Raw genomic sequence first — 26,202 nt, forward strand, 5'->3', positions numbered from 1 at the left:
ATGCTTTTCCTTTCTTCTGACTGCCAGTTTTTTAGTTTGCTATAAATACCATTTGGGTATCTTTATAGCTAAAGATGCAAGGTCTGTCTTCTGGAAAAGGAAGTGCAGGTAACATTCCTGTGTATTGGAGGAGATGGATTCATTTCTAGGAAAGGAGAAAAATTAAATCTGGACCCTGAAAATTTCAAGGTGGTATAAATAATCTTTTTTAAAGGGTTTAAAAAACCCCATGGAAATTGTGAAGAATTAAGTACTTCTTAAGACAACTCCCCTTCTGCAGCTGAAACTGGATCAGATTGACAGCAGAAAGCACTGTGTAGAATGTAAATAATACAAGTGCTCAGCCCCTTGTGTAAAAGCTGGTCTTCCCTGCTTGCTTCTACAAACTCCCTGTGTGCCACCAGCTGATCCTGATCCCATGGGAGCCCCACTCTGAGCAGGGACTTCATCTGGGAATCCCCACAATCCCTTCAGCAGAGTTCTGTGGTGCTGTGCACAACTGTGGCTTTGTGGGTACATTTCATATGCACAGATGGGTGCTTTCAGTTGGGTATTTGTTGCATTATTTTGAACTCCTTTTTTCAGCAATGTAGAATATAATGGGAGGTAACTGGAGTTGTTAACTTCAATGCCCAAAGCAGCTGAGATTCCCAGATGACTCAGATGAGTTTGTTAATTGTCAGTTTGCTTTAATGTAACAATTCAGAAGCTTAATCTGTTGTTGAAATGTTTATTCTGCTGCTGTTATTCCATTACTCTTTATTTGTTTTTATTTGTAAGAAACTACTTAAGGTTGAATATATGTATTTTATATTTACATACACATGCACACATGGATATATTTATACATATATTTTTAATTTATAGCTAGACAGATCAGCAGTGGTGAGCAATGACATTAATAAAGCCATCACAGAATAACATTAAAGTAGGCACCTGGGAGCTCCCCCAGTCTTGTGTGCCAGCGGTCACACACAGGGCCAGGCCAGAATTCTCCTCCCAGCTCCGAGGGAGCAGGGGCAGTGCATTTCTGGCCTCCCTCTCCAGGTGTTTGGCAGAGCCCAGCACTGCTTCTCTGCTAGCTTGGCAGGGACACAGCTGCTGTGTTTGGGAGCAGTGCCCTGGTACATTCTGCCAGAGGGCAGACAGGGGCTAGGGCAATCACAGTGGGCAGTCCCAAGGAAGCCTTGCTTTGAGCATTGCCTACATAAAAAGCAGGTGAGTGACTTCTCCAAGGCTTTCCTCTCTCTGATGCAAAGTGTCTTGGCATTTGGAGAGACTCTACTGGGAGCACCAAAGGCCCCTGTTGGTGGCTTTTGTCAGGTGCCAGGGGGTTGACCCTTGTCCAGCCAAAGTGCTGTGCTGTTTTCCTTTGTCTGCTTAGAATAGGACTCCAGGATGCTGACAGTGCCCTGCCAGCAGTGCAGCTCCAGAGGCATTCTCTGAACCAGAACCTGCGTCTGTACTGCTGGCAGGTTTGGTGGCACTGAGAGTATCAATTATGCACGACTGAAATGAAGTGTATTTTAGTAGCAGATAGCTGAAAAGCCTTGCAATGTACTCCTAATTCAGTGGCATCGCCCTGAGCTACTCTGAGGCCTCTGTTTTAAACTCAGACATTAGCACAAAGCACACCTCTGACTGCAGGCATTTAAAGATCAACAAGGGCCGAAAAAGCTTTTAAGATCCAATGAAACCAGGAAAACAACGACATTTCCTTCCAGTGTCAGGTCAGATTGCCTTCTTATGAGTGCAGCTATTTCAGGTACAGAGTGCTTGGTGGTTTGGGTCTTGTTGTGTGAGGAAAGTGTTCCCCAGAAAACATCTGTTTCTTTCACCTGCAAACCGCAATGTGCTGTGATGAGGCAGGACTGCAGCCACAGAGACCCAGGGGGACGAAGGAAATCTGGCTCAAAGGGATGAGCAGGCTTTCTGAAACATGGTATCAAAAAGAGCACTTAAAAGGAGAGAGTGCTTTTAGAGCACAGATACACCACAAATTGGGCAGGTCAGGTTGCCTGGAAGCCTGATACTGTTTCTTAGCAGCAGTGTTTGCCTTCGCTCAGAACAAGAGAAGTTTATGGGTTTTTCCACAATGGTAAAATGTTCTGCTTTCCCATAAGATAACAGTAAATCCCCTATCATCTGTAGCATCTAAAATCTGTACATGAAATAGAGCTGCTGCTTTCCGTTCTGTGGTCACGTCTTCATTTTGAATTTGCTGTAAGTTCAGGTGTAGCTCTCGTGCATTGTACTGCAGGTTTAGTATTACACCCGTGATTAGTAAAAGTCTTTATAGTAGGTTTTATGCCAATAAATAGTGTAATGTTAATATTATGCTGTATACTTACATGCATGTGTTATATACACCAAAATAACTCTTCATTCATCCAAAATGGAAAAGAAGTGACATTATCTTAGAAGGTAGGGAATTACACATTAAAATCATACATGGTGCCTCCCTTTCTCCTGTGAGGAAGGAGGTGACTTGGGGATGTCATTGTGCTGGTGCTCCTAGTTCAGCCTGTCAGGATAAATCCAGGTTTATCTGTGTGCCCTGGTTGGGACAGGAGGCCCCTGCTGACCAGGGAAAGGCCAGTGTTGTGTTTGTCTCTACAGAGCAAGGGCAGTGGCCAGCCCTGTGTCAGCCTCTGGAAAGATCACAGAGCACCTTTCCTCTGGAGCTCAAAGTGCCTCATTCCCAGGCTGGTGCTGCAGAGGACTGTGCCAAAGGATAACCCAGTCCTGTGCTGGCTGCAGCCACAGTGTGGATGGGCTGTAATGCACACAGGCCTTGTGGCCTAAAAATCCAGAGCGGGTGGCTCTGGGTATGCAGGGAGAGGAAAGCTTTCCATGGGGTGGGATTCAGCCATTTAATTCAATAAATGCTCTTCTAAGGGCTGCTTTTCTGTTCTTTCAGAGGACGACATGAATAATTACATCAGCCGGTACTACAGCGAGCCCAGCAGTGGTGAGTGTTGCTTGCAAACACAAACGTGAGGGGTATTCTTGCATTGCCTTGTGTGCTGTAAACCAGGTGAGACTGGGCAGTGCTGTACATCTGTCCTGGAAATGAAACTCACCACAGAGTCTTCTGGTTTGGGCCATGGAAGTGTGTGCCAACAGTCATTTTCTGAAAGCTGAAAGGCCCCAAGTTTGCTCTTGCTGATGGCACTCAGGATAGTTTGGAGATCTGGGAGGGGTTAATTCCCTGTAGCTGGGCTGTCCAGCTCACAGAGCAGTTCAAATGGATCTGAGAATGAACAGTAGGGACAAAATAAATGAAGAGAAAAGAAGTGGGGAGACAGCTTAGGCCAGCACCACGCTGGGAACCTTTCAGAAAGGTTAAACTGAATGGTGGGAAACCTCAGCGGCTGGGCCTGACCCGAGGGCAGCCTTCAAATGGATGTTCCTGGCAGGAGTCCTGCTGGCAGGGGGGTTCCTGTCTGTGCTGGGGGCTCTGCACAGCCCTGCTGGGCAGCACGGGGAGCTCTGCCTGTGCTGGGGGCTCTGCACAGCCCTGCTGGGCAGCACGGGGAGCTCTCCACCTGCTGGGGCTCTCCCCAGCCCAGCCCAGCCAGGGCTGGCCGTGCTCTGGCTGCTGGCACAGCTGGGCAGGGGGGCTGAGGAAGGCAGGCTCTGACAGGTAGGGGTGTGCACACCCTCCTTATGAATATCAAATTCTGTACATATATTAAAAATGTGTTGTGTGCTTAAATATAATAACTGTATATCTCCACATACACATGCCCATATATGCGCACACAGGGTTATAGGAAAGAAAACAATGTGTGTGTGCTTGCATATACGTGTACATAGAATATACAGGAGGTATATGTGTATATACATATATATGCATTTATGTGTGTATATATACATAATAGAATGTATTACATACTTTATCTTGATATATAGTATGCATACATCATGAAATATGGGTATATATAGATATATTTCTCTATATAAGGATATGCCTAGTATGTATATAATGTATGTGTATAAATCTATACTGTATTCTATATATCCATATATATAGATATACATATCTATATACACACACAAACCCAGATACATATACATGGATAAAGAGGTAAGCAAATATACACATTTGTACTTGTATGTATATAATGTATCATATATTTCTCTCCAAAAATGCACACATCCCCATATGGGTATTATGTAAGCAGATTTATACACATATTAAGGTATTTTTGATTTTGTGTCTACATATAGGTAGATCTTTATCTAAATATAAAGATGTGGGAAAGACTGTGTCTCTGTACGTACTGAGATATTTTATTAGAATGCATATATTAAATGTAGAAAGGAGTGTGAGAGGAGAGATGGTCAGAATATATGTGTATATATTACTGAAATACATGTGTATATATTACAGGGATGAAAATATATCTCTGTATAATGTATTGTATATCTTTAATCCTGTATCTACATGGAAATAGATTCATATGGAGCTGAGGTTACATAAATACTAACCAGAAGGGAGTGTGAGTGCCTGGTTGTAAACCCAGCTGGCATTGAGTGGGATCCAGGCAGGCTGGAGAGAGGGGGGCTCCTCAGCAGGGCCAAGGGGAAGCCTGGCCCTGTCCCCGGGCACTCCCAGCACGAGCCCTGGCTGGGATCGAGAGCAGCCCTGAGGAAAGGACCTGGAGCTGCCTGCCCTGCTCAGCCCCACCTGCAGAGCTGGCCCAGCTCTGGCCCCGACAGGATCAGGATCAGGATCAGCAGGACGTGGAGCTGCTGCAGCGAGGCTGAGGAGGCCCCGGAGCTGCCCTGGGCCAGGCTGGCAGCGCTGAGGGGGCGAGGCCCTGGCAGTGCCCAAGGCCAGGCTGAGCACCCTGGGGTGGTGAAGGTGTCCCTGCCATGGCAGGGGTGGCACTGACTCTGTGGGCACGTGGATATTGTACTGAGTGTCTACCCTGTGCCATTATGTCCCTGGGCAGACAGATGTACAGGACAGCTTCTGTGTGTGTCCGTGGTCAGGATGTGTGCATATGAATATGGCTGTGGTACATTCCCGTGTATGTAAAGATCTGCAAAGGCATTTGTACATGTTTGTGTCCATAGATCTGTATTTTATATGCATCACCAACCATATGTGTATGCTTATACAGCTGTAATGTGTGCTGTGTGCATAGCCACATGCATAGCTGGAGAGCTCTGTGCTTGGATATGGCTGTGTATAGTCCATACATACACACACACATCTAGTCTGTACATGGTCCCTGTAAAGGTACTTTCAGTGTGGTATATATTGTGTACATATGTATGTCTATCCCTAATATATGGGGATAGACACATATTTATACATGTGTGAGAGAAACTGTATATTCATATTTTATATTTCTTAGGTAACATAAATCAAGGGGGATATGAATGGCTGTATATATATTTTTTAACATGTATCATATGTATGACATATAATATGGCTCTGTCTATCATGTATATATATTATATTATAAATTATATCCCCATATATATAAATTCCCCACATAGACACAGGAGGGGAAAAGTGTATATCTATGTATTTTATTTTAAGACATAATGATATATATTTTAGAAGTGTGTATAAGACTGTCTGCATATACACCTCATTTTAATCTAATTTATGCATGTTATTATGTGTATATCTTACATATGAAAAAAATATACTTGTTTTTCTATAATTATATAGGTACATGGAATTTTATATGTTGGCTTATCCTATATCTGTGTGTGTATAAATGAGGCTATTTTTGCATATATATGCAGACAGATGCAAAGACAGGTAAAGATCTGTGTACTACTTTAGTATTTTGTATGTGTATAAATATATGTAAAGATAGATCTATAGATACAGGGAAAGATGCATGTGAGAGCCTGATAAAATATGTACATGGTTTATATATTAGAAAGGACATGAGTGTATATATAGAGACATCTGTATTATATATAGAGTATGTGTACATATGTAGATGTATTATGAAGGGGAAACACAGATACATGCACAGAGACATTCCCTCCATAAATATGGATGTCTATATGTAAAGCTATGTATATGGGTATATAAAGTCTGTATATATGTGTGTGTGAGAGAGAAAGCCTATCAATCCATAGACAGATGAATTATATAGAGAGCTATTTAAAAAATGTACACACACGCATATAGAGGTGTAAAGTATTGGTTTTATTTGTGTCTGTCCCTCTACATAACACCCCCAAGCTCTACAGGACTATGTATAAAGATGTATGAATCTGTACATAGGTGTGGGGTATGTAAAAAGGGAAAGGTGGGAGGGACCATGTCTGTGCACATACATAATGTGTGTGTTCACATACAGCAGTGATGTATTTCACATTTGTATCTGTATATGTACATTGCACATGTATCTACAAAGATATGGGTATGTGTGAGTCTGTGTGTGTGAGCATTACAGATATATACATTGTGTCCTATATATGGGGCAGATATACACACACGTGGATCCATCTATATGGATAAATGTAAATATAAAATTGGGGGGACACCCTGTATATACCTATGTATTTGTGTGTGTGTGTGTGTGTGTGTGTGTAGAGACAGAGAGATATATACACAGGTATATGGTACTGTTTATAGATGTATATCCCTATAATATACATTGAGAGACATTAAAAGGGGGAGGCAATACAATTTTATATGTATAATATGTATCATTGGTTTTATATATAATGTACTATACATGTATATCCTTGTATGTATGTGTGCATGTACATATACTTACATATGTGGGGATTTGGATTCTGTTTCAAGAGAGCAGAGGGGGTATTGTGTGTTCCATGGATCAGAAGTCCATATGTCTGTATGCTGTATTTTACAGGGGACTCTTCATCCATGTACACATTGCCTGTATATCTACAGAATGATTGTGTGCAAGAGCCTCTGTGTGTGTGTGCACATACATACATACATACATACATACATATATATATATATATATATATACATACACAACATATATATATACACATATATACATTATATATATATATATATATATAGTGAGCAGGTATATACAGGCATATCCTATTTATTTACAGATGTGTGTGTATATATACACGGGTCTCTTGATATTAACCCCCATTACACAAAGAGCAATAAAGATATATCTAAGTTCTCAAGTAAAGTTACAGATTTAATATTTGTATATAAATACATGCATCTTATAAATAAATATACACACATAGAGAGGTGGGATCTTTTTTATTTAGTAATAAATAATTATATAAATTTAAGGGGTGGGTTATGTATTAGAGTGTATATGTGTGTGTATATACACCTTTGTGTGTGTGTGTAAAATGCTCTGTATGGAGCTCGTGTATGCATATATTGCCCATATCTGTATGGAGACACCTAAGGATTCTGTGTATAAAAAAGGGAGTGGGAGACAGCCTGCGTGTGTGTAGCAGTGTATCCTACAGAGCATGTATGTGCAGGTACATACAGGTGTGCAGCACTTCAGTGTCTGTGGCTTTCCCTCCGTACCCCTGAATCTCTGTGTCACACATCTCCCTGGCTGTGGATCACACCTGGGACATGTAACACGTGTGTGTCTCTGGGTGTGCAGGTGTGGCTGCTGTACATCCTGATCTGTACATTGTCCCTGTATGTGCACACGGTGACAGGCCTGTGCATTGCTACACAAAGGTCGGGCTGTGCAGCTGCAAGTGACAACTGGATGGAGTTCAAGAGGGACTGCAGAGTGCATCTGTAAAGGGCTGCATAGGCATAGGTGTGATGTGTGTGTGCATGTATATGCAGTTTGTTATATGGACACACACACTCCCCATATCTGTATGGAGAAGTCTATGCAGGTATAGATTATATGGATTTAATGTGCCTGGGGCAGGCACAGCTATGTAGGTGCACATTGTATTACACAGAGATGCATATCCCTATGTATACATCCCCACAATAAACTTTGCTGTCTATAAAAGGGTGTTTGTATATAATTCAAAACATGTCTAAAGGTTGGGGGTGTCATGTAGAGCTATAGAGTTTTACATGTGTTATATGTATATCTTATTTGATATACATTCCAGATTTATATATACACACCATAAGACATAAGTAGTCATACACAAAGATAGGTATACATGTGATTCATTGTAAACATTCTATTTAAAGAGTAACAGTTACATTTCCAAAGGGGGGAAAAACAACTGTCCTATGGGTAGTACATATATATGGTTTAATGTGTCTATGTGTTGATGTACACACACAGACACACAGCTATGTATGTAGAAAATGTACATATGTATGTAGAGGTCTGATGTATTACATATGGGGCTTGTACAGATATGTGCACAGATACAGCTCTTCCCCATATCTGTGTGCTTAAATCTATATTTAACGAATTAGGTATGTATAAAATTCAGTGGGTGAGACTGTGTAGATACACCCAGGTATCATATGTATGTCTGCACATGTGTAGAGAGAGTTATGTGGTATTATATATTGATATGTATCTCTAGATCCCCATAACATACTTGGAAAGCTATGAAAAGGTTCATGTGTGTATATATTTACATAGATGTGCACATCAGAAGACTAAAAGGGGGGAGTGTTCATGTATAGGTAAAATGTATTCTGTATATCCCTGTAACTGTTCCCCAGCCATACACACAGAGTGAGAAATCCATGTATTTGTATTTAAAGGTAAGTATACTTGTGAGTGAAAACACAGGTGTCTTCGAGTTATAGATAATAATTCTATGTAGTTTAAGGGAAGGCATGTACTATTAGTCTATATATTATATGTATGTGTACTGTATCATATATGGATCTCCATACAGTCTAAAGATGTGTATATAAATAAAAAAATATATAAATAAAGTATGTCCATGAAATTCTGGCATGGTCTGCCCAGAGAGGTGGTGGAGTCACCATCCCTGGATGTGTTTAACATAGCCTGGATGTGGCACTGGGTGCCAGGGTTTAGATGAGGTGTTGGGGCTGGGTGGACTTGATGATCTTGAAGGTCTCTGCCAACCTGGTGGTTCTGTGATCAACAGCTATGTAAATACAGAGATAGGGTCATCTACAGCTACCATCTCTTATATATTTTGAGCCAATAAATATATATACAGAGAAGTATGTATAGATTTCTGCAGAAAGCTAGAGGGGTTGTATGTATTTTATTTAGTGGTAGACAGCTGTCTGCCTTTCAAGGGGCACTGTATCTTGTGTGTGTATAAGAGAAGGTCTGTGTACAATGAATTCTGTATGGGCTCCTACAGACATAATTCCTCATCTCTGTATATAAAATGGGGTGTGGAGGGAGTGAGAGCCTGCATCTCTGCACCTGTGTATTGTATGTAACAAATGTGTGTGTTCATGTATGTGGCATTAGGTTTGGCTGTGTATCCCTGCCTGTACAGCCCCGGCATAGATACAGGAGATGCATACAAGGCTTATGTGCATAATTTAAAGACTGGCTCAAGAGAGGGGGGCTGTTAATGTGTAGGTATAAATGAGATGTATCTGTATATCCCCGTGGGCACACATGCACACGCAGAGGAACGAGCTGCATGCTGTTGCAGCAGTAGCTAATTCCAGGTATTTAAGGGAGGGACTATGGCCCACAGGTACCTATTGCCTGTCCACGTACACAGGCAGGCAAAGTGGATGTAGATGCAGTTCCTTATGCACACACACACAGACACACACACACGCTATATGACTAAAGCTCTAGGTGTTGGTCTACATACACACACTTTTATAGGCATAGGGTGTATCTCTATAAACAAACATAGAGAGCTGGGGATAGAGAAAAGGGCTGTGCTGGTGAATATACAATAGATACACGAGTATGGCTCAGAGGGGTCTGTGTCCATCACTGCGGGCACAGCGCTCTCTGTACCCCTCAGCCCGTCCCCACCGGGCTCTCAGCCCCTCTCTGATCTGTCCCTGCAGACAGCGGAGTCCCCGAGGCCGCCATCTGTGTGGTGACCACGGCCGCCATCGACGTGCACCGGCCCAACATCTCCTCGGAGCTGTTCGCGGTGGAGGTGCCGCTGCGCCTGGGCAGCACCGGGACCTCGGCCAGCCTCACGTCGGGCAGCGCCTCTCGCTCCACGGCCAGCTCGGGCACGCGGGGCTGCAGCGAGAGCAGCCCGACCCTGGGCTCGTCCCCGGACTGCAGCGCGGCCTGCGAGCAGCCCCGGCCCGACATGGCGCCCGCCCGCCAGCGAGCCGTGCAGGAGCTGCTCTCGTCCCTGTCGGAGGAGGCGTGCTTGGCGCAGAAGGGGCTGGATCCCGTCAACCTGAAGCTGCCCAGCCCGGCCGGCTCGGTGGGGGCCAGCCCCGACCTCGGCCACCGGCTCAGCGTCTACAACCGCAGGAACCAGGAGAGTCTTGATGTCTTCCAGCTCAAGCCGCTCCTCGACTGCCCCCAGGGTGCCCCAACGATCGAGGAGAAGTACGGGGCGCTGGGGCCCCCAGAGCCACGGCTGGGCAGGGTTCCCGAGGCATAGGGCCCGGCCTGGGGACTCCTGAGGGGACACGCTCACCACGCTGGCCATGAGGCTGCCACAGCTGAGGTGGCGGTGCTGAAGTCACCTGTGCCATCTGCTGCAGTGGCCACCAGCCTAGGGCGCGGCCAGCATCGCCTCTGCTCCCCCGTGCCTGTGGCACACCACCGACCTGCCCTCCCTCCAGCAGTCTTAGGGCAGAATGGACCCACAGGGCCTGGAGGGACAAACAGACTGTGCCGGGAACACCGTGGAACTTGCACCGGTCCGGGGCCAGCACGAGCCCCGCGGTGCTGGGGGCAGGACAGAGCTGCTGGACAGCTTGGGCCCAGCCTGGCTCCCCAGCCTGACCCTGCCCAGGGCCTGAGTGGGACTGGGAGGGGTGTGGAGATGGGAATAAACACTGACAAACATATGCAGCCTCCTGCCTTGTATCACTCTTGCCTTTTTGTCTTACCTGCTTTCCCTCTCTTGCTTTCTTCCACCCCACCACTCCATGTGCAATGCACCTGACCACCAAAAAAACCCCAACACAAAGAACAACCATCCCAACACCGCAGTGACCGATCCCACCTCTTTCCAGTAAAATCCTTTATTTGCCCTTACTCCACAGTGCCGGGTCCTGTCACCAGCACTCACTTCTTCTTCAGGAGCTTCGTCATCTCTGGCACCGCCTGCAAACACCAGTGCCAGGGTAGTGCATGTTGCCCTCTGACCCCCACAAACTCACCCTGTGCAGTTCCCAGTCCTGCACTTACACTGCCCGCCCTCCCACCCAGCACAGCACTCCAGGCTCACAGCACTCCCCACTTCTCTCCTGCTGAATAAAGCCTCTTAATTATTTAAGAGAGCTACATTTCCATTAGGTGGAAATAATGCATTCGTACAAAATTTATTAAGGAAATTGTCTACATGGTGTTTCTTCAGAATGTGACTTTGTCTCTGGCTCACAAAGAGGCCCGTGCTCACCATGGAGCCAGTGGGCATTCTTTCAGGAATGGCATTAAGTGCTGGCAGAGTTTCTGCCCATGCCTCCACAGAGCCACTCCCGCCACTCACACGTGTGGCCACACACAGGCACTGGGACGGGGCTGGCTCGGAGCTCCAGAGGGAGCTGCAAGCTCCTCCTGGGCATCAGCCTGTGAGGCAGCAAGCCTAGGCAGAAATAATCACACCTCCTGCCAACTCCTTACTTCCAAACTTTATGAAGCTTAAAAATACATGCAAGCACCTATGTGTGGTTATTTCCAAAATGGTTCAACCTCAGGAAATCAGAACTGAGGCAGGCTGGCTGTGACACACCCCACACACAACCTACTTGCAGGGATTTGATTTTAAGCATGCAAACCATGACATCAGAAAGCAAATTTTTAAACAACAACAAACACCCTCACACAGACACAGTTAACACTCATTGGATTATATTATGCAAGCTCCTGTCAGCTCTCCCAAAGTTACCCTTACATCAAGTTTAGCCTCACCTGGAATAAGTCTGCTACCAGTCCATAGTCTGCCACTTGGAAAATTGGAGCTTCTGGATCCTTGTTAATAGCAACAATGGTCTGCAAGCAAAGTTAAAGCACCATATGAATCTAGATATTGATCATCCTCTGGGGCTGGGTTCCGGGGCCAGGTCTTAGCCAGGAAATGGGCTATATTCTCTCCAAGCCCTCAGAAGCAGAATATTTATCTGGGCATTTAATATTTTTCCATCTCAAAAACAAGCACCTTCTTCCCTCCACATACACCACAATCCCCCTGAAAATAAAACCCCAAACCCTCCCTTCCCTGCTCACCATACACATCTCTGCTACCCTCCCCTGTTGACAAGCCTAGAAAAACATTTCTACAAAGGATTATCTGAACATTCTAAGCTGCACCACTGCAGAACTAACCTGGAGGCAGCAGGTACAACAAGCACAATAAAGCCCTGCCCAAAAGGCCTCTGTGCTTACAGTGAGACAGCATTTAGTTTGTCCCACAGCAGAAAACAGCACAACAAATCCCAGCACAATGATCCAGAAAACATCTTGGTTGAAACCCAGCCCTACACTGAGTCATTCCTTGACTGCCTGAGACAGCTCCCAGCCAGATCAGCATGGCTGGGGGTCCCCATCAAAAGCTGCAACAGGCTGGGGAGCACTCCGTAGAGGAAGGGAAAAGAATCCTGAAGCGAAGCCAGAGGTCCCCAGAAGGAGCCTTACACCAAGCAGGGGCCTGGAGCACAGACTGGGGCAGTGCCTGCCCCTCCACACTGCCAGAGGGAACAATGGCTGGGGACAGCTGTGACCCAGCAGGCAGCTGAGGCCCTGACTGCCACACCCAGGGAACCACAACTCCCTGGGTCTGTTCTACTCCCTCCACTGAAAACCCAACAAATTAATGGCTCAGAAAGCAGGGGCCTAGTGGCAGTGACTCAGAGAAACGTGTAAAATCCTGTGGCTTTAGGCCCCCAGCAATGTTATTTCTTGGCCATCTGTCCCCTGAGAGTCCCTGCAGAGGTCCCCGGGACGTGGGCAAGCCAGCAGCACCCAGAGCACTGCCCTCCCTCTGGCCAAAGACTGCACCTGCTGCAGCAACGCTGCCCTTGAAATGTTCTCCCCAGAGCTCTCCTCTTTTACACAGTTTACTTCATTACCCCTCTTTGCAAATGCAAGGCTGCAGTGCAGGGAGCAAATCCAGGCTGTGATCCCTGAGGGTACTGGCCCAGTGAAGCCTTTCTCTGCCCCTCCTGACGCCCTGCCATTCCTTGCAGAACCATCCACAGGGGCTGATGCTGGAGCCCAGCCAGGGCCAGCACCACAGGGGCTGCCAGCTCTGTCCTCAGCACAAAAATAATTAACAAATTGCTTGCAAAACTGTCTGAAGCTTTGGTTTGGCAGCTTAGTCCTTTGCCTCCTTTAGCTGAAGTAACTTCAGTGAGATTTGGGCCCCTACCTCACTGCTAACTCAGGTGAGCAGCAAAAGCACCACCCTGCTCACAACAGAACTTTGTGAGTTAAATCTCTGAGTAAGAAAACAGGGGAACTCTCATGAGGGAATTAGAAATAAGGAAAGAAAGCAACAACAATTCTTCAGATCTCCTCAAAACCTGCATTTTCTACCTTGCTGTAAAAAGAACAAATAAATTATACATTTCACTTGGTAGAAAGCATCTGACTGCTTTGGAAAACATCCTGAAGTGTGCAAGTTCACAATGCCAGATAATTCAGAGTGCTGAGGGAGGACAGAGGATGCTCCAGAGAGCTCCCATGGCTGCAGAATTCTTTGTTTGGGAAAACTGATCTCTGTAACTACCCCACCTAAATGTTTTAGCTAAAAGGAAGGCAGAACACATTGCAAATATCAATAACTAAATCTGAATTTTACAATAGACACATTGGCTTGCACTAAAAACTCGGATATGGGAGAAATTGAAGGGGTAAATAAGCATCTCATATCAACTCATTATTTGTTACAGCAGAGTACCTCAAAATATCAAACAGGCCTTTGGAAAAGCCATAAAAGCAGAGGTTTTGCTGTTACAGTACGGGTTAATCTCACTGCTCAGTGTTTTTGTAACAAAGGAAAATCTGGATCTTCAAGTCCGAGGTTCCCAGTGCTGCTGGCAGTCTGAACTGAGCTAAGGTAGCAGATAAACACCAAGAGGGTCACATCAAGCCTGTGCAGCTTCCAAGAGCAGTTCCCAGGCAGTGGCTGCTGCTCACCCTGCCTGCCCATCTCCTCACTCAGCCAAGGGCACAGCTGGAGACTGAAGTGCTGCAAGCAAAGCTCCCAACAAAGCCACCTGTGGCCCAGCAGTGCCAGAGGAGCCCAGGTGGCTGTGGCAGCAGTGCTGTGCCTGCCCTCCCCCTCTGCTCACTGCAAGCAGGAAGGTGGCAGAAGCTGTGCAGTGCTGTTCACCAAAGCCCTGAGGAATTCACTGCCACAATTCCCACTGCTCAAGAGACACCTTCACCTCTGCCCATCACACACCCTTAACAGCTGGAATTTTGGTTGGTTTTTTCTCCACTGCATCAACGAATGCTAACACCCCTCAGGTCTCTGCTTTTAGAAAGCTTATCATTCCCCAAAAAAATATTTATCTAATACATGAGAAAAAAAGAAAAAAAAAAAGATAAGAAAGCAGAGATCATCCTTCCACACAGGCTGGTTTGTGAGGACAATCACCAGCCACCACCCACTGGCCTTGGTTGGTTAAACACAAGAAACAACCTGAAAAGTTTTGCAACCCTCTTCCCCAGCCTTATAAACTATTCAAAACTGTGGCTTGGTCAAGTTCATTCCCTGAAAATAGAAAAAAAACCCACACAGCCTTTTTAAAAAATTACTGTGGGAGGCAGGACTTCCAGTTTTTGATGTCTGCCATTTGATAGTATCAGTCAGCAGGTAACTCTGCTCCTCTTTTCAAACACTGCACTGTGGGCCAAACTGGCAATTCCAATTTTGGATTATTTGCTTTGGCAGCTAATGAGTTAAACCTTTTAAAGTTTTACTGCCGTTTTATTGCAGGTTTCCATTTGAATGGCTAAATGCAGGAATGTCAGAGACATCTTTTACTTTATGGAATAGTAAGTTCATAATTCAAATTGTGCATTGTTATGCATGAATTAATATGTCATAGTCTGGAATAAAGACAAATGGAACTATTGTATAGAATTCAGGCACATGTGCTTTGGGCCGGGTTGTTTTAAACAAAGTCAATTAGCTGCTTTCACTGATCACTCTGGGTTGTAGTGCAAAGGTTTTGCTCCTGCATGAGATGTTTTGCCACAGTATCTTGTTTTGTCAAAGAGTGTTTTAAAGCAGCAGGAAATACAAAACCCATCTAAAGCACTGCTGCAAAAGCAAGGGAGTCAGCTCACTTTCTTCCTCAAAAATCTCTTCCAGTACACCCAGTACATACCTTGCTGTCTTTCATTCCAGCCAAGTGTTGGATTGCTCCAGATATTCCCACAGCAATGTAAAGTTCCTAGGGAAAAACAAGAGACATTTTTGGTCCCCACACCAGAGTCTCACTAAGCTGTCACAAACCTTAACCCAAATCAATTACATGCAGCAGTTTTCACATTGCAGTAGTTTCCAGTACTAGAGGCAGCTGATGGTTGGTTCCCTTCCCCACCTGGGGATGCAATGTGACTAAAAAGGAGAATCCCAAAGGAGCAAAGACAGATTAGGGGGAAAAAAATAAACAAAGTCTGCATCAAAAACATACGACACGCTCAGCTGAAGGCCAGGGCAATCCATGTTCTCCACCACCCTGGAGATTCCCAGTGCAAATACTAGGGAAGATAACCCACAGATGGATAAAGGGCAAACCAGGGCTCTTCTTCAAAGCCCCTCAGAGCCTTTACCTCAGAACGCTCAAAGCTGAAATTCGGGTGTTAGGCCTTTGAAAGGCTCCCCAAAGAGCAGGATAAACCTGGGAGGAACCCCAGTGGGCTGGTGCCCTGCACACCTGCAGTTTGTGTTCCTCAGCCAGCCCTCCCAAAGCCTCCCTTCCCCACTGCCACACAGGATGGGTACAGAGGGCACACCAGCTACACCAACAGCTCCACACTCTGGGGCTCCCAGTTTCACTTCTCCAACGAGTCTCACAGTCAGAAGAGATTGCAATTGATAGGTAAATAGATCTGTGTCAGCTGTTTTATTCACAGCTCAAAACTATTACTTCTCCTTGGGCTGAAAGTCATCCATTCTATCATCCACCCAAAACCAGGGGTATTTCAGGGCCCTGACAGTTCAGTTCCAGTCAGAGCTGAACTCTTCAGCTAATTAATACTACAGAAGAAAACTAAGGAAAGTACTTTGCACCAACTCATTCAGTAACAGAAAATTAACACATAAATTTAGTTAGGGACTCATCTACCAAAAGCAGTCAAAAGGTGGCACTTCACATGTGCTTAGAAAAGACATAGGCCCAAATATTAACATAATTTCTCTTTTAAAAATACCAAGGGTATTCCATATCTAAGAAAATATAAATCTGATTTAACTCAATAAATAGTATTGGGGGGCCACAGGGAGGGTAAGAGGATCAAAACCAATCTTACCACTGTGCAGCTGAAACTGCATTAGAGTTAAGTGGCTTTTAGCATAGCAGAGCCCAGGCCAGCTGTGGGACATGCACAGAGCTACACGGGAGTGGCAAACAAAGGTGTTCAAACACAGACCCACAGAGGCTTCTGCCATACAGGCCTCAGAGTCATCACAGCAATTAAAGAAAAAAGGCTTTCTGTTGTTTCTTCAACCACAGATTCTGCTCACTATGGGTTTTTAAATAGGAATAGAGAAATGAAATTTATTAGGTTTTCTGTATTTTTATAAAAAAAACCCTCTCTAGTGTAAAAACTGAAGGGGAGGGGAAATAAAGCAGAAACAAAGTATTTCCTATCAAAAAGGTTTCCTTTGAATCACAGAATCTAGTCCCTGTACTTCCACAAAACCACACAGCTGGTGAACACACTCAGAAACTCCTTGGCCTCAGCAGGCTTTTACCAAGTGGATTACTACTGGAGGTCAATCCATTTTAACCACAGCTGCAATGTAACCTAATACATCCACATTAGAACTCATGGTAAGAATGCAATATTTTAATTATACCAAATAAAAGAACAGATGTTACAGGAGAAATTATTCTAACATCATGCTGTCTTTAATACAAGCTCTTTTTAAAGACACATTACTGTAATTTGATTTTTTTTGAGCAATTCATTAAGTGCCAGTCATCCAGACTACCAGATACTCTTATCAGTCTGTTTAACATTGTGAAGTTCAATCTTTGGAAAGAATCCAGCTAAGCAGGAGCCAGATGCCTATGAATATATTCTATTAAAATATCTAGGAAAGACAAGGATGTTTCATTAAAAGGACATTTGTAAATCACCAGGCTTGTCTAAAAGCACTTTATGCACCTAGGCCATGGCCTTGCAGGTTCTGTGCTTTGGGCTCCCTGGTTCAGACAGGGGGTGCTGCCAGCCAGCTCTCACCCTGACAGGAGATCACCTCAGCAATGTGTTCACAGAGAGCACACAGGACTGCAGGGCTCTCAGCAACACTTCTGTGCTGTCAAAGGCACAGCACTGCTTAAATCTTAGTTTTAATCTATTCTGCTGTTCAGTGGAGGGACCCAAAGGACCCACAATGTCTAAATGATAAAGCTTCAGGACTGTTCACTGCTGTCCTGAGGAGAATTCAACTGGTCATCCAGAGATGAGATAAAGCATTGAGAAATTCAAATCTTTATTTATTTTCAGAGTAATAACCTTGTTTTGATGTTTTCTCTGACATCAATAACTTCTGTCAGGCCTTTTGCTGAGTCCTGTCATTGCTGTGGCAGAGTTCCAAGTCCCAGGTCAGGACTGCAGCCCCAAGCCCTGTGAAGCAGGTGAGGCAGGGAAGCAGAAAGGAGCTGGGTACCCCAGGGCAGAGTCCCTTGCAGAGGGTGCTGGGCCAGGGCAGCACCCAGGGCAGCACCCCCAGGGCAGATGTACCCAAGGCTGAGTCACACCTCTCAGGGGCCAGATGTGGCTTTACACCACTGTCAAGTTCCAGCTTTTTGGAACCCTGGCAGTTGCTCTAATTACTGCTGCCAGGCAGCTGATCCACAGCCCCCAGGTACAGGCACTTCCAGCAAAGTCCAGGCCATGGAGCAGCATTTGTGAACTCCCCAGAGCTGGGCACAGGCAGATTTCCACTGAAGGGCTGCTGCCAGCACTGTGCCACACAAGAACAGGCAGCAAACAGCACACACATATTCCAGAGCAGAGGGTTCACAGCACTCTGAACAAATGAAGTGCCAAAAGCAACTGAAGTCAAGGAACATGTCATGTAAACACTGTTTTGGTGGTTGGACATGACATCAGCTTAGAAAAGTGTCTTGGCTCTCAGTAACTTCATTTCACACAGGAGATACTGTACAAACAGCACAGCCATGCCACAAATATTTTTATGAAGTCGCTGGCAGACATCAGCACAGGGAAAGGACACCAGAGAAGAGAGCTGATGGCAAGGAGAGCAGATGGAGGGAACACTTGGCACAGGACACTGAATGCACCAAACAGGCAAGAGAGCAAAGCAGAGCACAGGGAGGCACCGTGAGGAGGTACCAACACTCCAGATGTGCTGCTGGGAGGACTCAGTACATCAGTAGTGGGCAGATGTGGAGGGGGTCACCAACACCCAGGAGGCTTCTCCCACAGCAGCAGCCCAAGGTGTCTCTGCCAGCAAACTGGCACAGAGGCCAAGGGGCTTTCATCTGTCCTGCCACACATTCTGCACCACGCTGGGGCAGGCAGGACCCTCACAGAGACCTCCAAGTTTATAAGCACAGACTTGCATCACAACCACCCTAAAAACCCCACAACTCCAACTCCCAAACTGATCCTATTCAAAGTCAAGACTCCAAATCAAAACTCCACTTTCTCACTTGCTAGGTAAAATACTGATCTAGACTTATATTTTCCCAACAGAAATGACTGTAGTATGTCTTAAGAGTCATTACATGCTAATCATTAAATTGAAAAAAAAATCCTCCTTGGCCATTCCCTAAACTCTATTTCTGCTTCAGACATCCCCAGCTCATTCCCTGGCAGAGTTCACATGCACCAATCTGCAATCTGGCCCCAGAATCCATACAGCCAGCTACATGCTGCTTGGACAAATGCACAGGAGTGCTGTATGTGGTACCAAAATACCAATGCAGTTATTTTCCTGTGCATATAGACTCTTGCAATTATTTATAGAATAATTTGTGGCATATGATATTACTTCACTTATACTTATGAGAATATTTAAATGTGCCTTAGGCTGCCTTGGGGCAGTTAAGGGACATTTGCTGAAGAGAACTACAAGAACCAGTTTTTATTTCAACTCCAGAGCCTTTGAAGGGTGCTGTGACAGCCCACAGGGCAGCCACAGGTGCCCAGAAGCTGAGGCAGCTACTCTGCAAGCATGCTGTCAACTGCTATTGATTTTTATGACAATTTTTGAATTATGCTGAAAACCTCCAACACACACCAATTTATCATCCTACCAATGGCATGCTTTTAAACAGGCCACTTTAATAAACCCCTCTGGCATACACACTTATTTTTAAAGGCAGCTCAGATGTTTTATTTTCTTTGCAAGAGTGAAAGGACAATGAAATTAGAAAGAAATCTTTGTGATCAAAATTGCTTTGTACAGGAGATTCCTTCCAATTACAAGCTATTAGGCCAATAAAATATTTTCTGGCTTGACAGCAGCTCATGCCTGTTACAGTGCACCTCACACACTTCTCCAGGATGTGCAGCTCTGGTGCAGCTGAAGGCACTCCATGCAGGAAGCACACATCACTAAACTGGAGCCCCACTGCAGTTTCTTCTTCACTTTAAGAACCTTTGATCAGCCAAGCTGGGTAATTACTCTTAAGCCTGGCTGGGGTGTCTGCTGGAGTGCAGGGCCATACAGCAATTTTTTTCCCCCTCTCTCCAGGGAAAAGCACATCAATTCCTTTCAGCTAAATGCACTCACATATGAATATTTTAGTACAATTTAATGTTTCTGCACCAACCCCAAAGGAGCAGAGCATCAATTTGTGAACATAGTTTTCTTGGAGTTAAAAGCTACACTGGATAATGCAGGATGAAAGGGGTTGTCAATCCTTAGCTTTTTAGCAAGTCAGAGAAAGCCAGTCTGTAAATTCAGTCCCAGCTGCATACAAACAGCTCTCTAAAGTTTGCCACCATAAAGCTACTTTTCAACAACAGTGAATTATCAGAGGAGATATTCCAAAACCAATTTCCCAAGCACAGTTGGTTTTCCCAATGCTATTCCCATCTGCCACCTACCTAAGAGCCCCAACCATTTATACCATGCAATTGCACCTGCTGGTCTGTCAATAGCACCCACAAACCTGATGCACAAATAACACATTCCTACAAAGCTGAAGAGAGCAGAAATTATCTACCATGCTTTTGAAGAGAGAAACTTTGCTATCTCAATATTCCTTTGTATGTGCAACAGTGAGGAAGTAATTAAGATCTTACCATTGATAGCAAAGAGTAGAACATTTTTTAAAGAAAGCACAATCCAGACAAGAGGAGTGACAATTCTCATGATACCAAGGGAACTAAATAGTTTGTTCTGTTGTCAGTAATTTCAGGTAAGGGCCAGAGAACAAAAAAGAAGAAAAGTACTGGAATAAAATATGCCTTGTTTCACTTTCCTATTCTTCCTCACAAGAGAGTGAAAGGAAACAGCAGATAACCTAATCTGAACAAGCAAAGGCTCCCTAAGAAAATGATGGGAAGGAAGTAACACTCCAGGACAGTTGCACTCACTTATTACAAAGAAACAGAAAATACAGGAATGATGTAAATGATACTGTGTCTCTCCCTACCTGCTCCTCCCAAAGCAAGATGACTACTGAGTTCTGAAAAGCCACTCACTGCAGTGAAAGGGATGCTCAGTAAAGTACTGGGGGCACAGAGAGGCTCAGAAAGGATCCCATCCTCTTCTAGAAGAGGGGGAACAACAAGAACTCCAGCCTTCTTACACAGCTTTGGTGCCTTTCCAGTGAACCAAGATCTCACTCCTCACTCCCAGCGTCTCAACTGAAGCTGCACCTCTAACAAGCCTCTTTTCCTCCCATTATTACTGTCAATTCCTGACAGCTGCAAATTGCCTCCCTTGTGAAGTCCCTTCCATCCCTCAGAGCAGAGAGATCCCCTAGCAGGAAGCTGAGGCAGTGAAGCCAAGCAGTTTCCTCCTGGCCATCCCATCAGACCTACACTGAGCTCCCCTCTGCCTTGCCCACAGGAGCTTTCTCAGGGCATGCACCTGCCTTCTGTGCAACCATGGCACGTTCTAGCACAGCCACTCCATCCAGTGTCACTGAGTGCCACATCACTTATTTCCTAACTTGGTTCTTCCTGAGTTTTCCAACTCAGGTTCTTGTCTTCTGTTACTGTTTTGTACCCAATGTTGAAAGTAACAAGACAGCAGCAACTGAACACCTTAAAATAAAAAAATAAAATTCAAAAAAGAAAGCAGTTCTGCCAGCTAGGAAATCCTACAGCAGAAACCAAGGCAGTTCTAGAGTTAGACCCTGAAAGAGCACCACTTTGAGAAGAGTGAGGATTTAAACTCTGCAGAGATTAAATCAGAAGGACCCCTTTCAGGCAGCAGCTGATCCTTCACAAGGTCAGAGGATGACAAAATACACACACACTTGCCAAGAAAAGCACCTCTCAGGGTCACTGAGGTTCTGCCTGTTCTCTGGGGACAAGAAGATGAGTGTGAGATAATCCCAGCACAAGCCCACCTTCCTTCAAAACCTGAGGGAAGAATAAAATTAATTAGAACTGCAAGGGAAAACCTGCATGGGAGCAGTCTGGGCACTCAGAGCCAGCTGCCTGGGGGCACTGCAGGGCAGGAGTCCCCACCTGGATCATGGATGCTGCAGAGGAAGTGTCCAGGTCCCAGCCATCCCCAGCAGCCCTGGGAATGCAATTTTCCCAGCCCAGCTGGCTCAGTGGCACTGCTGGACCCCATCAGGGAGCAGCAGCCCCCACCCCTCCCGCCAGCCTGGGCTGCACAGGCCACAGCAAGCACAGAAGGCAGGAGAGGTTTAGAGCTGCTGCTTTCCTCTTCTCACAAGTCTGAGTTTATTTTTGTTGAATATCAGACAAACTGCACAAGTTCCTGGGAAAGATTCCATACTGCTTTGCATGTTAGAAATCTTGTTAATTATGCCTTGGGTAAGGAAAGCTAATACTGAACTAACAAATGAAGCATTCATGTTCCATTTACAAGTTTTAAATAACTGAAAAAAACCCACTTTTTACTTTCATTCTTTCTTCTCCACACCTGTTTTGTTCTTGTTTCTTTCTTTATGAACATGAGAGAAAGAACTGGGAAGATTTTTACTGTGGAAAGTAACACCCCTGACTATTTGAAATTTCTTACCTAAAAATAACAGTTACTCTGAGGTAATGGTGGTTAGGCTTCATTTCTGTAAGGAATTTAGTATTTTCTAACTGGATACACTTAACTAATATTTAGTAGTAAGCACTAATAGGAAGGATATTTTTATCCAAACCCAGATAATTATAACATTCTTACAAGTACTTTTTCCTTAAACAGAAAATACATACAGTACTCAACCTCAGAATCAAGATTCATTTTTCTGCAGAACACCTGCATATAAGAAATAGTGGGGAAAACTGGCTTCTAATTGTAAAAACATGCTAAAATGGCTGTCACTGATTAAAGACACTGAATATACTAAATTGCTTTTTTAATTAGGAAGAAAACATTTTCTATTTTAATATATCCACTTATGTCTAAAAATTTCCTTCCATCTCATCAAATAATACAAATTAGCCTTCTCTTTCATAAGACAGAATATTCAAATAGGAGCTGGAATCACCTGGAAGCAAGAGGTTAGAAAAAAGACACTAACAGAAACAAAAACAATACACTGAACATTTTAACAACTGGACTAAAACTGTACAAAAGAAAAATTGCCAAAGATCCAGTCAAAACCCAACAATATGCATAAACACCAACAGGAACAAAACCTTGAAGTTTACCAGTCCAAGGCTACTTTGGAAGAGCAGATGTGCTGTGTTGAACCAGGGCTCAAAGAGCCACAAGGTGAAAGCTGTGCTCTTTAATTAGCTGCATTCTCCCATCCCTTCAGTGAAATGATCTGCAGCTGCCCCTTGAGGGGCAGGGTGTTTGTGCATTAACACTTCAGCAATCTGGAAAGCTGCTGTGCCTGGGACTTCTTGGGTTCTGCAATTCTGTCTGGGCTGTACTCTCAAAAACTGCAGCCAGGCACAGAACTATGAAGGAGCAATGAGCAAGACTGCCCTTCCTTCCCCAGTGCACAGCTGAAGGCAGGGGAAGGAACAAGCAGCCCTCTCAGGCAGCTCTGCTCTGTTATCAGCCAGGGATGAGCACAAACACCCCCCAGCAGGCACACAGAAGGAGCAGCAGGAGCACCTTCCCTCTTCCTGAGCTTGGAACTAACCCCTGTCCCTCTGCAGTCTCAAAGTGACCCAGTTCCAGAGTCCTGGAAAACAATGCATTCCAGGCCTCCACTGAGACTGGGCAGCCTATTAATAGAAGTGGAGGAGCACTCTGAGATACTTTCCCAGCAGCTGCACAGGAGAAGGAGCATGCCTCAGACTCCAGAGCTGCTTGGATCTCAGACTCTTCCCCTGCTTAAAGCCCACACAGCCAGAGGGCACACACCATGTCAACTCAGAACTGAAACTCAAACAAAACTCAGGTCTCAGCTACTCCACCTGCCCAGTGTCCAGACCTGCTCTGCAATTCCCCAGACAACACCACAAGCTCTCCCTGAACTGATCCTGAGCATGGCACACACAGGGAGAAAGCATCTTCTGAGAACTGCCAAAATAGCCAGTGTCATCTTGACCTGACCACGAGACCTCAGTTCTTCAAGTCAACTCTATTTTCCACTGCAGAGAATCATTTTCTAGCTGAAGTACCACAAACACAGTGAAGTAGAATTAGGAATGTTAAATTAAGAATTTGCAGCTTTCACTGCTTCATATTTAAGATGCCTACCCAACACACAGAAAAATTAAAACCTCTAGTCAGCAACTCTGTGAGCTTAATATCAATTCAACTTGCACTTCCATTACAATTAACATTCCATATTTTCTATATTTCTAAGGCACTGAATGCTATCCTTGCACGTATTTTAAGATCCACACTAAATACCTGAAATTTGAAAGAAGAGGCATATAATTTCCAGTACTCATCACAACTCACTACTTAATAAACACTTGTTAAGAAGGGAGATGAGAGAAAAATGCATCAGCCTGCAGACAAATAGAGCACCATGCCACTGTGCCAGTTCAGATCATTATGACACCAGAGTTTAACATTCATTCATTACTCCTGACTAAAGGCTGTTTAACAATCCCTAGAAGAGGACAAAGACAACACTGATGTGATCCTATGATGTGGCTTTATGTCCTTACTACTCTCACATGTTGCTATGGGCCATCTGTGGCAAAATACAGCATTGTATCATCATCAAAAAACAGCCTTTTTTGTTTCAACATAATTGTTTAAATGCCCTTGACTCTGGAAAGAATGTTCATTGTTGAGCCTCAATATACAAACCAGAGCTGAGCTGTCTTCAACTTAATAGTCTCCACCTCATTAATGGATATTTAGGTAGTGAAGAACTAAGGATGGTTAGTACCATCTCATGCCCTTTCAAAATACACACTTAAATGACACTTAGCTTATACCCTGGTAAGCAGAAAGAGTTAGGGATGCATTTATAATCCACAGAACCTCCCAATTTCCTTACACAGCAGAGGTTAATATCACTGCTATCAAGATTTTGAATGACCTTAGTCTTATCAATAGGTTTCCTTCTCAGAACACTACAAGGAGTGTTTTGTAGCAGTTGGTTATCATACAGACTTACAGGTTTAAACACTAGCATGTCTGGAAATAGCTCAACTCAGGCCCACAGGGTCATCACCAGACGGCCTCTGATGAGGACTTCAAAAAAAGTAGCAAACATCCCTATCCACAACTCAAGACAGAAGAAATCAAAAGCAGGGAACATCTTGTTCAAGAAAATCCAGCAGACAGAATTGACAACAGAATCACAATTTCCTGCCTTTGGCATCCAAGTATTACTCTATGGATTTATTACTAGAAAAATAATGGTCATAGTTTGAATTTCTTAAATTTGCAGCAATGGCAAAGGAAAAACATTTCAGGACCCTATCAAGGCTTTGAACATGCACAGCTTTTTAGTATTATTTAAATTGTGGTGATTTGGTAAATGCAGCAATTGAAATACAATGAGTTTTTCTACTAAGTTTCAGCTCACTCTTCCCTTCTGGTCTCATTATGCCACTAAGAAGTAAAAAGCTGCTCCTTGGTGCCTTCTGTGCCAGACACAAAGAGCTGCTTACTGAGAGGCAAAACCTTCACTCCAGTAAAGGAGCTCAGGGTACCCCTGACAGACCATCACATCTCAGTGTGGGCTCTGCCCCACCTGAGGTGAGCTACATTTGTACCTTCCTACACACATACACACACACACACGTGCTACATTTGTACCTCCCTACTCACACTCACATGTGCTACATTTGTACCTCCCTACTCACACTCACATGTGCTACATTTGTACCTCCCTACTCACACTCACTCAGATGTGCTACATTTGTACCTCTCTACTCACACACACTCACATGTGCTACATTTGTACCTCCCTACTCACACACACTCACATGTGCTACATTTGTACCTCTCTACTCACACACACTCACATGTGCCTCATCTGGCTGCAGCTTTCCTTGTATGTCCTCGGGCCATAAAGAACAATGAAAGAAGTCTCAGACTTCTGCAGGACAGGAAGGCCCACACAGACACGAAAAGACACAGAAATCAGTTCCCTGTGATATAGGGATGCAGAAATAGCATAAAAATATGTGCAGCATGTTATTGCCCAATACTAAGCCATTGAGAGTACATCCTTGGTATTCCACTCTACAGCAGCCAAGCTACAGATTATTCCTCTCTTAAATTTCTTGCACTTTCATTTCTTACAAAAATTTTGCTTTGACTGTACTGCAATAATTCAGTGACAGTTACTAGAAGTTTTTTAATAATCATCACCTGAAAAAACCCAGAACACACAATTGCAAG

The 26,202-nt window shown here is 44.5% G+C and overlaps 2 protein-coding genes across 3 annotated transcripts in view; one reads left to right on the forward strand and one right to left on the reverse strand.

Annotated features, from left to right (window-relative positions):
- The window catches only part of TMEM266 (transmembrane protein 266), an 83,286-nt gene extending 72,362 nt beyond the window's left edge, over positions 1–10,924 (forward strand). The window contains exons 11-12 of the mRNA XM_030228327.2: positions 2,921–2,971; positions 9,953–10,924. Of these exons, the coding sequence (XP_030084187.1) occupies positions 2,921–2,971; positions 9,953–10,512 (611 nt within the window). The 3' untranslated portion in view covers positions 10,513–10,924. The remainder of the gene's footprint in view (positions 1–2,920; positions 2,972–9,952) is intronic.
- Positions 10,925–11,069: 145 nt separating this feature from the next.
- ETFA (electron transfer flavoprotein subunit alpha) overlaps positions 11,070–26,202 on the reverse strand; it is a 30,368-nt gene continuing 15,235 nt past the window's right edge. For both annotated transcript variants that reach the window (XM_050978392.1, XM_009098219.4), the window contains 3 exons: positions 15,416–15,481; positions 11,991–12,071; positions 11,070–11,183 (listed from right to left, as the gene is read on the reverse strand). In XM_050978392.1, coding sequence (XP_050834349.1) covers positions 11,145–11,183; positions 11,991–12,071; positions 15,416–15,481 — 186 coding nt within the window. In that variant the 3' untranslated portion in view covers positions 11,070–11,144. The remainder of the gene's footprint in view (positions 11,184–11,990; positions 12,072–15,415; positions 15,482–26,202) is intronic.

The sequence above is a fragment of the Serinus canaria genome, chromosome 10 (genome assembly GCF_022539315.1).
Source record: "Serinus canaria isolate serCan28SL12 chromosome 10, serCan2020, whole genome shotgun sequence".
NCBI lineage: Eukaryota > Metazoa > Chordata > Aves > Passeriformes > Fringillidae > Serinus > Serinus canaria.